At 37.5% G+C, this 17,608-nt stretch overlaps 1 protein-coding gene and 1 pseudogene across 2 annotated transcripts; both read right to left on the bottom strand.

Annotated features, from left to right (window-relative positions):
• Positions 1-257: 257 nt before the first annotated feature.
• Positions 258-10,939, bottom strand: LOC149164946 (uncharacterized; annotated as a pseudogene).
• Positions 9,681-15,893, bottom strand: LOC149164945 (aspartyl protease family protein 1-like). Of its 2 annotated transcripts, XM_089432199.1 has the most exons (4): positions 15,575-15,893; positions 14,362-14,497; positions 11,902-12,143; positions 9,681-11,658 (listed from the first exon to the last, which is right to left on the bottom strand). In XM_089432199.1, exons 1-4 carry the CDS (start codon positions 15,580-15,582, stop codon positions 11,532-11,534), a joined length of 513 nt encoding a protein of 170 aa, XP_089288325.1. In that variant the 5' UTR covers positions 15,583-15,893; the 3' UTR covers positions 9,681-11,531. The 2 variants fall into 2 exon arrangements, with proteins under 2 accessions (XP_089288325.1, XP_089288324.1); XM_089432198.1 differs by lacking the exon at positions 15,575-15,893 and having other exon boundaries at positions 14,362-15,485.
• Positions 15,894-17,608: the final 1,715 nt, after the last annotated feature.

Below are 17,608 nucleotides of genomic sequence, written 5' to 3'. Positions count from 1 at the left end.
GGGCCTTGACAGGTGTTTCCAGCTTCACATGGAAGTAATCCCAGTCCAACTGTGGCGATGAGGCTGTCATCTATGCTATGTGGAACGTCCACTGGGAACTCTTTGGAATTGAGGCTTCGCAGTGCTGTACTAAATCTAGTGACGACGGCAGTGTCATTGTAGTATGGAAACTTAGGTAAAATGGGTCGTTATTTTGATGTCCCACGTACTAAAAAATGGCTGTAGTTGTAGTGTTATCGAAATCGCCTGCTGCCTGATTATTGTAATCTCGGGCAGCCATATAGTATCTGCCCACAGGCTGGTCGGCGGTGATGAGAACATCGGTAGTCTGACTGGGAGCAATGACGATTACATCTGTTTTGTATGGCTTGGTGTAGGAAGCATCCACAGCTACAACTGTAAATTTGTGGCCTGCGATCTTGAAAAAGTGGGCACTATTGAGTGCAGCATTGACCATCCGTAGAAGGTAAGTTTCTCCTTGTTTTACCAGAAACCGAAATGCGAAATGTTCCTGCATCAACAATATGTATATGTCAATATTCAACAAACCTATTTATATAATTTCAATGCCTGATCTATGAAAGGAAAGTACTAATACCTTGTTGGGTATTTTTCAAAGGGAAAATACCAAAAACCAAATATTCAAACACACAGAGGCAATGCTCTGTTTCTTTTGCTCCACGATCTTTTGTGCACACAGAAGACTTAAAAAAAATTTCACTGAGGAACAGAGGATTTCACCATAAAATATTTCTATTCATTAAAACAAAAAAAACATTCACTGTGTCTCCATATGAGAATTTACACTGCTGGAAGAATTCCCATTAACATTTACTGCTTTAAAACCTCCATTCACATTTACTGGTGTAAAACAATTTTACATACTGCTGTAAAAGCAAAACTTACACAGGTTTACAAAATTCGCTCCACCATTTTCTTTATGCACTTGCAAAACCACACATGGTTTTTCTTACACCTCTGTTTTACTATGCCTCACAAAAACATTACAAAAGACATTTGTGCACTGCTGTGCATACAGCCTCTGGTTCTTCTTTTCGCTGCTGCGAACACCTTCCATTTTCCTCCCGTGTGCAATACATGTAAAAAAAATAAAAGTCAACACACTCAAAAAAAACTTATTACATACGTTTTTTACATTTAATTATGATATCCACCTAAAACTATGAGAAATACCATGTGCCATAAGGAAATAAAAACAAACTACCTACTTCCTACGAACAACAATAAAAACATTAAATTTCCTCGCGGCGGTCAACCCATAAACCTTTCACTCCACGCAAAACATTGAATTGATGTGGGTTCGTATGCAGCTCCAGGTGATCAACGGCGGAGGAAAGTGGAGCAGATCCGACGGTGGATAACCATATCGGAAGACCAACAAGTGCTGAACCTTAACCTCCGAGAAAATGACGTTGCGTTACGTCAGGGCTGAACCACGTGTCAGCTCCAAATTGTATCGGAGCTCCTTGCCGGATTATTCCTTCTGCCTGAAATCAACCCGAGAGCTTTCCGGCGAGGTTTATTGACCGGTTTCTGGCAGCTACGTTGAAATTAGATTTCAACATACCTGCCCTAAAGCAGTTATACAGGTCCACTGGCTGTCCATTTAGGGTATATGCATCCGACAAATTGGGCGCACCACCAGTGCGGAGGGCTCCGTCTATAACCGCGATAGGGTCAGCGTTCCACCATTCTCCTGTTCAATTACAGCATTAATCAATATTAGCCATTAAACATATATTAATGATTTCTGTATTGAAGATCAAAGCAACTCATTACCTATTATAAGAGGAGTTTCCCCATGGGGTTTAGGAAAGGGATATGAGCTTTCTTTCTTAGGGTAGATTACGAAAGCTCCATGCACAGTAGCTAGGAGCCATGACACATGAGCATGCCACCACAAGGTTCCTTCTTGATCAGTAATGTTGAATGTGTATTTATAACGTCCACCTGGTTGAATGGGACATTGTGTAATATATCCAGGTCCATCAGCCCACCCGGTACGCAGCTGCCTCACTCCATGCCTGACAGATATAATAAGGACGAATCTTATAATCTATAGCCATAAAATCTATCTATAAACCGCAGCAGATAGGCAACGCATATCCATTATACATATTGGCTTTAATGCAACCTATGAGATACGATTCCTCATGTTTATGGTTCCGCCAAAAGTAGGTTAAGGTTATATATACAATATTAATGCTCATATTAGCATAAAAACTTTGACTATCTTTAATGGAACAATGAGCAACAAAATCCTAAACTGACAACTCGCCTTTAAGGCTAATATATATAATAAACAGGCATTACCGCAGGAAAAATACTGTTCTTATCTGCGGCTCTTAAAGAAGTCCAATTCAGGTTATAGTGACATACCAGTGAATAGTGGCATTATGCTTGGCTCTGTTATAAACTTTAACAATAAGACTGTCCCCATTCCGTACATGAATCCTTGGGCCTAGTGGCTGTCCATTGACGACGACTAATTCATACATCTTGCATAGCCTCGTAATATTCTTCGGTTCAATCTGTGGAGGCATCCAAACATCAAACATTAAAGGTATCCACTACTTGAGCCTCTAGGTGAAATCTTTCCTTCTTTCCTTTTTCAAAGCTTACTGGTTATAGAGACATAAAACTTCAAAATGGCTAATTAACAAACTTACAATGAAGGTATATCTGTGGACGTCTGCGTTTGTGATGGCAGCCAAACAAGCAACAAATGAGATTAGAAAAACAACCCTGAACGGACATACTGCCTGCAATTATTACGACGCTGGCAAACCCTGAAAATGGTCTATCTAACAGCTAACGTCCTTCACTGACTCAACAAGTAAAGGAATGAATCGTTCAGCGACGAGTAACAGCACTCGACACTGGATGCATTACTGGTCTGTATTTCTGCTAACGAAGAGCGAATATATATATGAAACCAAAGTGTTGTAGCAAGTTGTCAGAAATAATTTATTGTTGAACGACAAGACAAGTGGCATTATCATTGATTGTGAGTAATGGTAGATGCTTTCATTGTCTGAACTTTTAATCCAATCATGTTACCCACTGATAAGACGAAAATGTCGCATCCTCAAAGCTGCCATCTCCAGCAACTTATCTTTATAGATATTGCTTAGATGCTGTAACATCTCGCGCAACTTGTTCTGATGTAATTATAGGTTTTGCTTAATATATTTATATGCTGTAATATCTAATGCAACTTTTTCTGATCTAATTATAGGTTTTTCTTAATATATTTATATGCTGTAACATTTAATGCAACTTTTTCTGATATATTTATAGGTTTTGCTTAATATATTGAGGTTTTGCTTGTGTTGTGGCATCTCTCGAAATCACGTTTTCCGTCGTGGAATCTGTAACAAGTCAAGCAACGTCATTTTTCTGGGGGACAGGGCGACGTCTTTGAGACGAAAGTTTGCGTAAAAGATAAATCCCTAGAGAGGTCCAGACTCATGAAAGTAAAGAAATAGACTTCGATCTTTTAATAATCAAAACCAATATTTATAGAAACAAACGTTAAATCAACCAATATTTATACAAACGAACGGTAAAGCATAGTCTTTATGGGATACAAATTTATTTATTTTTATAGTGCATTTTCGCGTGGGGGAGAAGTTGTTAGAAAAATAATTTTAGGGAGGAGCTCCGAAATTGGTTGGGGCAAAGTAGGCAAGGTTAACTTTAGTTGTGGAAAGGTAAACTTTAGTTGTGGAAAAGTAAATCTTTAGGTTGCAGTGAGCATATAGCAATCACAGAGTGACTTAATTAAAATACAGAATAAAATAAAAAAAGTTAGTTGCGGAAATTTACTTGTGTAAGATTAAAACCATAATGCAATTGACGACATTTTATATTATATGTCAAAAACATAAAGAAATTACATTCCCATGATAAATGGACAAACAAACTTACTCCGATTTACGCATCACTGAGTTGGGGAGTAAACTTATGTAAAACTCCGTAAAACTGACATTAATTACATGACAAAGAAAATATTTAATAGGCAACATGGGCAATTTTACATAGTAAATATTTTTTTTTTTCTGAACTTGCAGGTGTTGTGGAGTGTGGACAACAGTAGGGGAATGAATGTTTGGCCATATCTATTTATTAAACTTCATTAAATGCTTTAATCTCTGTGATATGTTACGGAATGGTCCACTCTGAACTTTTGCTCTGACTTCTGTCATTCTGCATGTAGTTGTTCACTCGACAAACATGATGGTTGATGGTTGTCAATGTGTTTAAGGCGCATAAAGATCTGAGATTGCCAATCATTGAGGGGTTATCTCTTTTCTTTTGGATTGTTCAATTGAAATTTGGTAATAATATTTTATTATTATTATTACTAGCATTTGCACCTAATGTTGCAAAGGAAACGCCGTAAGGCATAGTGCATGGAAGAATATTGAAATGTGAATGAGCTTTTTTGAAAGCAAGGGTCGATGATAATGATTTTGAATTGAGGAAACCATGCCGAAAACCCTATTCGAGGGTTAAAGTGGCTATGAAATTGAATAAAAGTAGTCATACATATCCATTGAACTTGTTTAGATACCTTAAATATTGCCTAGTTGAAGGTGAAGTTAAACAAATGAATTCATGCGAACAACAACTAGGTATCCATATCGATATACAAAATTTTAAGGAGAGGTATGTTAATCTTTTCAAACAACATTCTAATGTATTTGCCTAAAAACATGAAGACCTTAAACCATGTCACATTGTGATGAACTGAATCCCTGCCAAGATCTATTCCTTATGACGCAGAGAAGCTACAAGTGGTTGATAAGGAGGTGAAAACAAATGCTTGGGCTCATGAAGGAGCTCTGTATTGTCCTCCAGCCCACATTGTTCCTATGCCTATTATATTCCATGGAAACATCGTACACAAAGACATCTCTTGCTCATATCTCCATTGGTACTGCCCAACAAAACAAAGGAGAAGGAGAAGATTAAAACAAAAGGTATAGCTTTTAGACAATGATTTTGAAGTTCTTCCAACTTTGGAACCAAATGAACACAGATTTCCTTTGGACCTCATGTGGAAGAGCAATATTAGTAGTTGAAGATATGGAGCTCGAATGTAAGGACACAATTACTTATCATAAAATTATGCAGTTGAAGGAGATTTGTATTGGCGTGCTAGTTTTTCTAAGGTTATGGTGTTCATGCATGTGTTGTTATACTAATTGTGAAATGGGGGAATTTAGTTGTTTCATACATTGTTTTTATGATCCTTGCATAACCAAATCCAGTGGAGAAATCAAACAATGTGTGAAGATACAGTTTGTTGTATTTATCATAAGCCTCAATGTTCAATTCAAACTCTGGTGTGATATGAAGACCTTAAACCATATCACATTGTTATCTGAAACTCTATTTTTAGCGAGTATGGTAATATTGACTAACTCTGCCTGTGTCACAAATCATATAAAAATGGATTTCAGTTAGCTCCGTGGTCCTTGGAGAATAATAATATATACAACTTTCATCCATCATGGCCTCTCAACAGTCCAATTACTTAGCTAATTGCAGACCTATCTTGAAGCATTCTATATGATGCCACTTTTATTACAGGGATGCAGAAATTAGATTTTAGAATGGGAATTGTGCTTCAGCGTTATTTTCATTCAAGCGACATTTGTGCCAGTTATGTCTTTTGGACAATTATGGTTATTCTAAATGGTAATGCTATGTGAAGTAGTATGTGCTAGCATTTTTATTTTTATGATGAACGTTGCATATTATGTCATTTTAAACAAGCATAATCTGATTTTCATGCTACACTGCAATTTTTTTTATAGGCATTGAATTGTTTTTCTGCAAAGTATCTAGAAGTTTGAATGCCCTAAAGAATTGTAGCCAAAAGACGGGGGGGTTCCAGTGCATGTCAATAGGATCAGGAGGGATGAAGATTGTCCTGTATGTTTTCATTCCATTGCCCAATTCATGGCATGCTAGTTTTCTAACCCGGCAAAAACTATAAATGCATTGATGATGGGTGACATCCAGTGGAGTATGGTACCATATGTTCTATTAAACTGTGCTGAAGACAACCATTTGAACTCCACAGCTCGGAGATTTTCTATCAGCTCTTTAAATTTTTCTTCCCATGCTTGTAATTTGATTATTTTCATACTATTAAGAATTTCAGATGTTATTCTGAGTCTTTCATCCTGTGCAGTCATGAACACAGCTTGGCACTTCTGGGGGGTTTTGGCTTGGAAATTTGAGTTGTAACTTAAATTTGTAACATTATTCAATCATCATTCTACATCATTTTAATTTGATATTTCAACTAGTACTTAATGTTTACATTAGTGTTGGTACGATGTCTAAAGATATCTGCTTTTAATGATAGTTATTGGTGCTATATGAGAATCACTAGAAATTTATGTGGATCATTCAAAATTTGGAGTCATTTATAAATTCCTGTCAGTTAACGGACTTCATGTTAAGATAAATTTTAGGTTACATGGGGACTTCATGTTAAGATAAATTTTAGGTTACATGGTTACAAATTTTCTGTTAGTTAATGAAGCTTCCTATAAAGCCTAGTTATCTGACATGAAGATTACTGATGCTAAAGTGGGATAATCAGCTATAAAAAGGGTTCTTAGGCATTAGTGTAGAGGGTTTTTCAGAGCCATATTATTGCAGGTAGCATGTCACAAACAAACAAAAAAATGAAGCAGCGACCATACTTCCCTTGGAGTTGACCTGAGTTGGCATCCCTATGTTCTCATGAAGCTTTCAGTTTTGTGTGTTGTGTATTTTGAGTAACCAGTTGCTGTTGCCAGTAACTACTGCAGACTTGATTCTGCAATTAGTCCTCTAGAATCAGTTATCAAATGTAATGCTGAACATTGCTGGAATTTCTACTGTTATTACTGCATTGTTGTTGCTGGTGTTGAGTTTATTCCTCATGTTTTTGCTGTTCTTTACTATTGTTAGCACTCTATTAGCTTCAGATTATAGATAATAGTATCCAGTTAATAGTTTTATACTGTGAGTCTCTTATGGTTTTTGAAATAAAAACATATCTTGATTTAGGTTCATAACAGGGATGAATACCAACTATGGCTTCATTCTAAGTTACTTGTGGGAGGATAATTGGAGGACATAAATTACACTATCAAGGACTCACTTGAATACAACAAGGGACACCATGGAACAAATGAACCAAGCCCTGTGTATAATGATTATATCAATTGACAGAAGGATACAGGTAGGCGAGAGTAGTGGTGAAGGTCAGCAAAGACCCCAAGACTACAAAAGGGGGGTGAATAGAAATGATCATGATTGAAACCCCTTTGAAAGGAACATTAATGGGAGAATGGTAAATCATGGGAATCATGACAATCAAGTTAAAAAAGAAAGAAACCGTATCAATTAGTGGCATCTTGAGAGTGTTCCCAATCCCAAGTTTGATAGGGTCAAAAGAGAGACTAAATCAAGCAGCTTCAATAGGAAAATTGTCAAGTTTCTTTCATTTAATCATACGAAGGATTATCAGGAAATCCAATTTTCCACCCCACACCAGGAAGGATCTGCATTTGACAAAACACAAATAGAATGAAAGGGTGACTACTAGGGCTGAATTATGCAGTAATGATCGGTGACATCCAGTAGAGTATGGTACCATATGTTCTATTAAACTGTGCTGAAGACAACCATTTGAACTCCACGGCGCGGAGATTTTCTATTAGCTCTTTAATTTTTTCTTCCATGCTTGTAGTTTGATTATTTTCATACTATTAAGAATTTCAAATGTTATTCTGAGTCTTTCATCCTGTGCAGTCATGAACTCAGCTTGGCACTTCTGGAGGGTTTTGGCCTTGGAAATTTGAGTTGTAACTTAGATTTGTAACATTATTCAATCATCATTCTACATCATTTTACAATTTAATTAATTTAAAGTTGATATTTCAACTAGTACTTAATGTTTGGGATAATCAGATATAAAAAGGGTTCTTAGGCATTAGTGTAGAGGGCTTTTCAGAGCCATGTTATTGCAGGTAGCATGTCAACAAAGAAAAAAAAATTGAAGCAGCGACCATACTTCCCTTGGAGTTGACCTGAGTTGGCATCCTATGTTCTCATGAAGCTTTCAGTTTTGTGTGCTGTGTATTTTGAGTATCCAGCTGCTGTTGCCAATAACTACTGCAGACTTGATTCTGCAATTAGTCCTCTAGAATCAGTTATCAAATGTATTGTTGTATATCGCTGGAATTTCTACTGTTATTACTGCATTGTTGTTGCTGGTGTTGAGTTTATTTCTCAAGTTTTTTCTGTTGTTTACTATTTTTAGCACCCTATTAGTTTCAGATTATAGATAATAGTATCCAGGTAATAGTTTTATACTGTGAGTCTCTTATGGTTTTTGAAATAAAAACATATCTCGATTTAGGTTCATAACAGGGATGAATACCAACTATGGCTTCATTCTAAGTTACTCATAGGAGGATAATTAGAGGACATAAATTACACTATCAAGGAATCACTTGAATACGACAAGGGACACCATGGAACAAATGAACCAAGCCCTGTGTATAATGATTATAGCAATTGACAGAAGGATACAGGCAGGCGAGAGTAGTGGTGAAGGTCAGCAAAGACCCCAAGACTACAAAAGGGGGGTTGAATCCCAAGACTACCAAAGGGGGGGGGTGAATACAAATGATCATGATTGAAACCCCTTTGCAGGGAACATTAATGGGAGAATGGTAAATCGCGGGAATCATGACAATAAAGTCAAGAAAGAAAGAAACCGTATCAATTAGTGGCATCTTGAGAGTGTTCCCAATCCCAAGTTTGATAGGGTCAAAAGAGAGACTAAATCAAGATGCTTCAATAGTAAAATTGTCAAGTTTCTTTCATTTAATCATACGAAGGATTATCAGGAAATCCAATTTTCCACCCCACACCTGGAAGGATCTGCATTTGAAGAAACACAAATGAAATGAAAGGGTGACTACTAGGGCTGAATTTGTGACTGCCTTTTATCACAACTCTGATGCTTACACCCTAGATGATTGTTTCTTAACCCTCAAAATAAGAATCAGAGAGGCCGCATGAAAGAGTTCTGCCAAGGCACCCCACTTGTAGAGATTATTTCTCCTCTGCAAGTAGTTTCCATGTATATGGATGGGCTGAATAGTCCATCCAAGGATATGTCAAAGCAGTCAAAGCCTTAAAGCCTACTTGAAGACATGTATATTTAGAGATTGCCAGAAGTTGCTTTACAACAAAAGATTATTTATTAAAAAAAAAACAGCGAGGGCTAATACTATGGGAATTGAAAATCTCCTGTAGTAACCACTGTCCGACAACCTAATTAAAATTATTTTTCCTGTTTAATGAAGCCTTAGCCTACAAACTATGTGCTTCTACCTACAACTTCAAAAATATCAGTTCAGAAATGATAGCACTGAATGATATCCAATAAAAAGAGTTACAATCCATATTAGAAACCATAAATCCATGCTTAATGCTGTGATTTCATTGATATCAACACAAGCAATTTGATAAATACAAGCACTGCACTTTGATTTTGGCAGTCAATAATAATATTACATCTTTACATCAATTTTGGTTTGAACCTGTGAAGCTCAAGGCCCAAATATAATCTATGCTTATTGGGTTTTCATGCTCTTGACATGGCTTGGAACCTCCGCCCTAGCCACTTACAAGAATGTTTATTTGCTACAGATTTGAGTAATAGATGAAACTGACCCACCAATGCCAAAGACAATGCCGAATACGATGAGCAAGGCATCAGCAAGGATCCATATCAGAGATAATTCATGCCAACAAGCATGCAAATGAAACAGAGCAGGAAATAGAAACCCTAAAATACAACCAATACTGCTCCCAATCAGAGATAAAAAGATCTGCAAATGAAGGGACCAGAATTGAGACTATTGTTATCGAGAAAATCGCAAGAGATCTGATCATCAAGGAAAACTCCCCTCTGCTAAACCTCCCTTCTAGGACTTCATAAACATGATTCATCATCAGTGGAAATGTGAAGAAAAGGTTCAGACATAAGGCAATCTGAACAAAATCTGTGATCCAGCTTTTCCCCAAGTTCAGAGTCACCATATCTCTGGTTGCACTTCCAAAATCAATATACTCGAATGCTCCGAAACCCCCATAAATGAGAGCAATGAAGAGAAATGCAATGGCCAAAACTCCACCAAATCTATGTTTTTTCTCCATAGCTAATTCCAGGGGCAAAATCATGCTTACCCCTTCAAATGCATAGATTGCTACACCCACTCCATAAGGAATAGCAGAGAAACCTGTGAAAGCATGAACATCTGGACCCACAGTACTCAATATGGACAACACATCTTGCACCACAACAGTTAGCATTGCAGAAATGTAAATGGTATATGCTAAAACACTAAAAGGGGCCAGATGGGTAAGGGTTCGAATCCCACTCATGATGAGCTCCAGTGGAAAAATGGCCCATATGAAGCCTACCTTCCTGGTAACATCCAACGAGGTAGACAAATAGACTCCATGAGGATTCAACAAGGATTCTTGGGATTTGGGATTGGGCTGTGGTTTGGATCCTGTAAACATGTAAGACAGAGTATTCCCTGTGAATATGAGATAACCTACACAAACTCCTGCCATGCAGAGGACCACCATAAAATCCACCATGGCTTTCCTTCCGTGTACTTCCATAAACAGCAAAGCCCAGATCTCCAAAGCTATCTATTTTCTGAAATCCTTGCCTTTTGAGGGCCCTCTTAGACCACACCAACAACGTCATGCCATAATAGGCAATGCATGCCACCAGTGCCAGTACAATAAGGCATGAGAGCCATCCAGTCTTCATGAAAGTGTAGGTCAATCCCAGCACTCCTGCTCCTACAATCGATACCATTTTCGACTGTAAATATGTTTTCCACCCCACACCTGGAAGGATCTGCATTTGAAGAAACACAAATGGAATGAAAGGGTGACTACTAGGGCTGAATTTGTGACTGCTTTTTATCACAACTTTGATGCTTACACCCTAGATGATTGCTTCTTAACCCTCAAAATAAGAATCAGAGAGGCTGCATGAAAGAGTTCCGCCAAGGCACCCCACTTGTAGAGATTATTTCTCCTCTGCAAGTAGTTTCCATGTATATGGATGGGCTGAATAGTCCATCCAAGGATATGTCAAAGCAGTCGAAGCCTTAAAGCCTACTTGAAGACATGTATATTTAGAGATTTCCAGAAGCTGCTTTACAACAAAAGATTATTTATTAAAAAAAACAGTGAGGACTAATACTATGGGAATTGAAAATCCCCTGTAATAACCACTGTCTGACAACCTAATTAAAATTATTTTTCCTGTTTACTGAAGCCTTAGCCTACAAACTATGTGCTTCTAACTACAACCTCAAAAATATCAGTATCAGAAAATGATAGCACTAAATGATATCCAATAAAAAGAGTTACAATCCATATTAGAAACCATAAATCCATTCTTAATGCTGTGATACAAGGCCTGATTTGTGTAAAACGGTAGGGACATATATAGGTTCAATGCCAAGCCCAAGTAGGCCATTTGGAGCTGCAGCTTCTAGAAATGTGCCTGTTTGTACCCTTCCACACCTATCAAATGCACAAGCAAAGATGCAGTGATTAGTGTTCATTCATTTGTAGCACTTAAAAAGGGAAAAGCACTTGATAGTGCACACTGCACAGCAATATTCAGGTCACGTGTCATAGTCAAATTCAGTATGGTCTCAGACTGCTATCTAGAGGCAGAAAACTCATTTCTAAAAATTTTAGTCTTTATTTCTAAAAAAATAAAGAAAAAAAAAATCACTTACAACAGCAAAAAATAAATCATACCCGAATGTGATAGGCGCCTTCACCACCGTTCCATTCTGTGATCCATCTCCAGGAGTCAGATAAAGAACATCGTCCACTAAAGTTCCTGCAGTGGATGTATCTTCTGAGAGATATGTAACGTTGTATGGGCATTGATCACTAGATTTGGAGCATTGATTTTGTAAATCACACAGAGTATTATTACAAGTAACTTGCTTGCTTGTCTTCGAGGCTGATGGACTGTAAGTCTGCAAATCGATGTCCTGTTGAAATCAGAATTAAATCACAAACTAAATCCCACTCCAAGTTGAGGCATAGAAATGATTAATTCTTTTTCTGAAGAATTCCATATCAAGGAAACGCACAGAAGCACAAGATATGAAGAAGACTAAGCATGCAACAAAATGGCCTTTTTGGGAAACCCTTGTGGGAATTCCCCGCGATTCCTATAAATCCAGCACATTTCCAGATTGTTTGACCATACAGGCTGATTTGGAGACCTCTAAAAATCCCAGGGAAGTTAAAAATCTGTGAATAGGAAACATTGCCAGTGTGGAAGCAGGATTGACCACTGGATTCGAGTCGGAACCGCACCTGAAATGCACCGGCAAGAGGGCCATGTTGTTGCACATTTATCCTACTTCACAAGATAATAAGTTATTTTGTACTTAGGAATCATTTTTACATGCTTCATTCACACTGCAGAGGAGTTATTTTGCCTGACAAGGAAGAATGCAAATGCATTTAGTAAGTGGAGAGAATGTTGTGCATATGAAAGAAACATTGTCACTATGCCATAATAAATAGGGTTCTGAAAGGCCAAGCTGATGCTAATGCCTGCCAATTTCAATGTTCAGCCTTAGAAAATGTACATTGATGAGAATGGTGGTAGTACCGTAGTATATATGAGGTTAGTGGTATTAGTATGCTCTTTCCCAACTATAGATAAGGTGTTTCAAATAACTGTGATTCTAAGGTGTTAGAAGGATGGTGCAACTTGAAGTGACAACCTGTAATTCAGTTCCTTAAGTAACTTTGTGCGAAATAGCATCGGCAAAAATTGGTCCAGGGTCAGCAACTTGGGAAGTCAGCCAACTAGGATAAAAAATATGCAAAAAATGGGCAAAATTTGGCAAAGCATAAACTCTGACCTACAAAACTCTGTGATTCGTTTTGGGTAAGACTACTATCAGTTGGATTTCTAGGGATTAGTTCCTTGTTAAATCTGGCATTCATGCTGTAATCAGTATTAGAAATATGTGACTAAAAATTTTTAACAGTATTTAGAGTTCTTCACATCAACCTATATCTCCAAGTAAATTATATTAATCTCTTTTCAGTAGATTTAATTATTGGAACGACCTGCAAGTCCTTAAAGCTAGGTCATCAACTACGAGAAGAGATGGTTTAAAAGAAATCTCTTAGCTTGAATTGATTTTCAAAATCTAGTTTCAAGCATCAGATGAATCAAATAATTTTATTGTAATCAAGCAACATGTATAGTCGCTCTTATATGTCTTTTCCCTAGCTGTTTCTTATGCAATAAAATGTTTTCAATTGAACTTGGTTGCTAAAGGTTTGACAATTTGTCTTTGGAAACAGCATAAACCTCTGGTTGGTGGCCTATTGAAGAAAATAGCATCAAGCCAACCAAACTGCCCTATCAAGTTTAAAAGGCAGTGCCAATAGTATGCACCCTGTTGACCTCTGTTCTTCTGCAAAAGCAACGGTTCTTGCTTGTCTTTGCAGATGTATCTTGCACTTCAGCTAGAGATACAGGTTTTGGAAGGCTAAAGAAAATTACTGATTAATACAGGAAAAGTTGTGGAATTTTGGGAATGTGAAGCACCAAAACACAGGTAAACATCCTCACAGATTTTTACTTTGGAATGGCAAAGCTCAGGCAACAAACATGACCCCATTATGCACCCATGTTCTCACTTTGGCTCAGGAAATCATCAAAACACAATCAAGACACCCTTATATGGAATTTTACTTTGAGCGGTGAAGCTTATGAATCAAACATGACTCTATGCTTATTATGAACCCATGTTCTCTCTGTGGCTCGGGAAATCACCCAAACACAATCAAACAACCTCATTGAATTTTACTTGGATATGGCAAAGCTTAGGGATCAAACATGACTCCATGTTTATTATGCACCCATGTTCTTACTGTGGCTCGAAAATCAGCACTGGCCACTCACAAATAATTTTCAACCATCCCGAATTTTTTACTCTCGAAAATATGTTCAAAAGGGTTCCGTTTTCTACCTTTAATATTTGATCAACACCATGCCCATGGAAAAAACTAACAGATGGGCACAATAGCCCATTGCTGATAAGAAGAATGAAACCATAGTCTAAGTGGAATTCACAGCCAGTGCAATCTCACATAATTGTTTATCACAAGAATAAAATTCAACATTAATGTAATAGGTCAGTAGGTTTAACAGGGAGAAGCTGAAAATGCAATACATACAAGTCCATAGCTAGGTGCAGAAGTAGGAGCACACTGTTGGCAATCACAAGGCACCCAGAACAAATCGCTGCCCATATCAAGTGCTACAAGTAAAGTTACATTAGGTGTGCCCACTTGAACCACAGTGTAGTACAAACTGTCCAGATCACAGAACAGGAAGTTAGGAGCGTAATGAGCGATTAAATTAGAATCAAACATGGAACTTTAGCAATGCAAATTTCCCTGTACTTCCCTAAACAGCAAAGCCCAGATCTCCAAAGCTATATTTTCTGAAATCCTTGCCTTTTGAGGGCCCTCTTAGACCACACCAACAGCGTCATGCCATAATAGGCAATGCATGCCACCAGTGCCAGTACAATAAGGCCTGAGGGCCATCCAGTCTTCATGAAAGTGTAGGTCAATCCCAGCACCCCTGCTCCTACAATCAATACCATTTTCGACTGTAACTATGTCGGGATTAATGGAGGCTACAAGGAATCAGAGTATCTTCCATGAATTCAAAAAACTGTTAACCCCGCACCCACCCTTGATCTTCATCTTCAGAAGTTTTCTGCCCACACCAAAAACCGCTGCTGAAGCACCAAAACACAGGTAAACATCCTCACAGATTTTTACTTTGGAATGGCAAAGCTCAGGCAACAAACATGACCCCATTATGCACCCATGTTCTCACTTTGGCTCAGGAAATCATCAAAACACAATCAAGACACCCTTATATGGAATTTTACTTTGAGCGGTGAAGCTTATGAATCAAACATGACTCTATGCTTATTATGAACCCATGTTCTCTCTGTGGCTCGGGAAATCAACCAAACACAATCAAACAACCTCATTGAATTTTACTTGGATATGGCAAAGCTTAGGGATCAAACATGACTCCATGTTTATTATGCACCCATGTTCTTACTGTGGCTCGAAAATCAGCACTGGCCACTCACAAATAATTTTCAACCATCCCGAATTTTTTACTCTCGAAAATATGTTCAAAAGGGTTCCGTTTTCTACCTTTAATATTTGATCAACACCATGCCCATGGAAAAAACTAACAGATGGGCACAATAGCCCATTGCTGATAAGAAGAATGAAACCATAGTCTAAGTGGAATTCACAGCCAGTGCAATCTCACATAATTATTTATCACAAGAATAAAATTCAACATTAATGTAATAGGTCAGTAGGTTTAACAGGGAGAAGCTGAAAATGCAATACATACAAGTCCATAGCTAGGTGCAGAAGTAGGAGCACACTGTTGGCAATCACAAGGCACCCAGAACAAATCGCTGCCCATATCAAGTGCTACAAGTAAAGTTACATTAGGTGTGCCCACTTGAACCACAGTGTAGTACAAACTGTCCAGATCACAAAACAGGAAGTTAGGAGCGTAATGAGCGATTAAATTAGAATCAAACATGGAACTTTAGCAATGCAAATTTCCCTGTACTTCCCTAAACAGCAAAGCCCAGATCTCCAAAGCTATATTTTCTGAAATCCTTGCCTTTTGAGGGCCCTCTTAGACCACACCAACAGCGTCATGCCATAATAGACAATGCATGCCACCAGTGCCAGTACAATAAGGCCTGAGGGCCATCCAGTCTTCATGAAAGTGTAGGTCAATCCCAGCACCCCTGCTCCTACAATCAATACCATTTTTGACTGTAACTATGTCGGGATTAATGGAGGCTACAAGGAATCAGAGTATCTTCCATGAATTCAAAAAACTGTTAACCCCGCACCCACCCTTGATCTTCATCTTCAGAAGTTTTCTGCCCACACCAAAAACCGCTGCTGACCCAAATCATGCTGACCCAAATCAGACGAGAAGACAGAGATTCAGAAGTTTTCTTCCCACACCAAAAACCGCTGCTGACCCAAATCATGCTAACCCACATCAGAGGAGAAGACAGAGATACAAAAATGTGAGAACCAGAATCATAAAACAGGAAGCAGATAAAAAAATCTGGGAACTGGGGATTCGGTTCCAAAAATCTGAGAATCCAAACCAAAAATGGTCTGAATACCGCCACCCACTTCGATATACCCATAAAATTTCCCCGTGTCGCTTCAGACCTCAGGGCGTGCGACTCTTCACTGATCAGAATGTTCTCCACGAATGATCTAATCGCTGGAGATGATTTAATCGTCTAACAATCCATTTAACGGCCCACGTTGAGACACGGTGGCATGGAGGGGAGTTCGTCTCAGAGGGAACGCCTTACGGCGTAATTATGAAATGGCACTTTGCCTTTTTTAACATAACACTTAAATGAATTAAGTGTATCTAAGATTCTTAAAGATTAAGATTACATAAATTTCATAACAATAAAATCTATTAGATTTAAAACAAAATTAATTAAATATTATTAAAAAATAAAAAAAATGATATTATGAAAAAAATTAATGAACCAAAAAACTTTAGAATGATATAGAGATGATTTAAAATCAAAATGAAGAAAAAGTAGATGGAGACTAATGAAACCCACATAAATAAACTTTGAAATCATCGGAAGAATCAAAAACGATAGTCATACCATAAACGCTAAACACAAACACAAACAAATTTTGGCTTTATTTATTTATTATTAGTTTTATTTTCAAACAATTTGACAGAAAAGTCGCTGCTTCATTACAGGAATCCAATCACAGAGAAACATCGGTGTCATAATAAATTCATTACAGTAGAGCGGCGAAGATGATAATATTCTACCTGATATAGTTGGTTTTTGGTAAGGCAGTTGTTTTTAGTGTGATTTTTTGAAAGTTTTTTTTTAGATTTTTCGGATTTAATTTCTCTAAAATCCGGTCAGAATTCATTAAAATCATAAGATTGATGAGTAAATTCTACACAGTAAAAGTGCCTTAGAAGTTTTTAATGTTCATGAATCCATATATACAGTCAAGAAATTATGTTAAATAATACAAATCAAGTTTTCACCTCAATTTTTTCCACCAGATTCGGACACCAGAAACTCCAAAAAATCAATAAACAACTCCTTTCACCTCAATTTTTTCCTCCAGATTCAGGCACCAAAAACTCCAAAAAAATCTATAAACAACTAACTCCTTTCTTCATAGGTTAAAACTTCCCACAAAACGAATATTAAAAATTAAAAAAATAATTAAAAAATAATTTAACATGACATTTACGGAAATCACCACTTCAATCGCTGGCATTCAATGTGTTTGCTCACAATTTGACAAGCACGGAGTTTAAATAATTGCTGACATCCACGTTTCTCAAAGTTAAATT

The sequence above is a fragment of the Pinus tabuliformis genome, chromosome 5_1 (genome assembly GCF_031772625.1).
Source record: "Pinus tabuliformis cultivar Carrire ecotype Pingquan chromosome 5_1, CPIR1, whole genome shotgun sequence".
Taxonomy (NCBI): domain Eukaryota; kingdom Viridiplantae; phylum Streptophyta; class Pinopsida; order Pinales; family Pinaceae; genus Pinus; species Pinus tabuliformis.
The sequence above is the reverse complement of the archived record's forward strand: the minus strand, read 5'-3'. Positions and strand labels throughout refer to the sequence as shown.

Excerpts from the sequence above, each read along its gene's own strand:
- LOC149164945 (XM_089432198.1), bottom strand. The coding sequence starts at position 14,559 with ATGTTTGATTCTAATTTAATCGCTCATTACGCTCCTAACTTCCTGTTC. Across the intron at positions 12,144-14,361 it reads CTGCACCTAGCTATGGACTT|GACATCGATTTGCAGACTTA; the intron begins GTATGTATTGCA and ends TGATTTCAACAG. Across the intron at positions 11,659-11,901 it reads AAGGCGCCTATCACATTCGG|GTGTGGAAGGGTACAAACAG; the intron begins GTATGATTTATT and ends TGCATTTGATAG.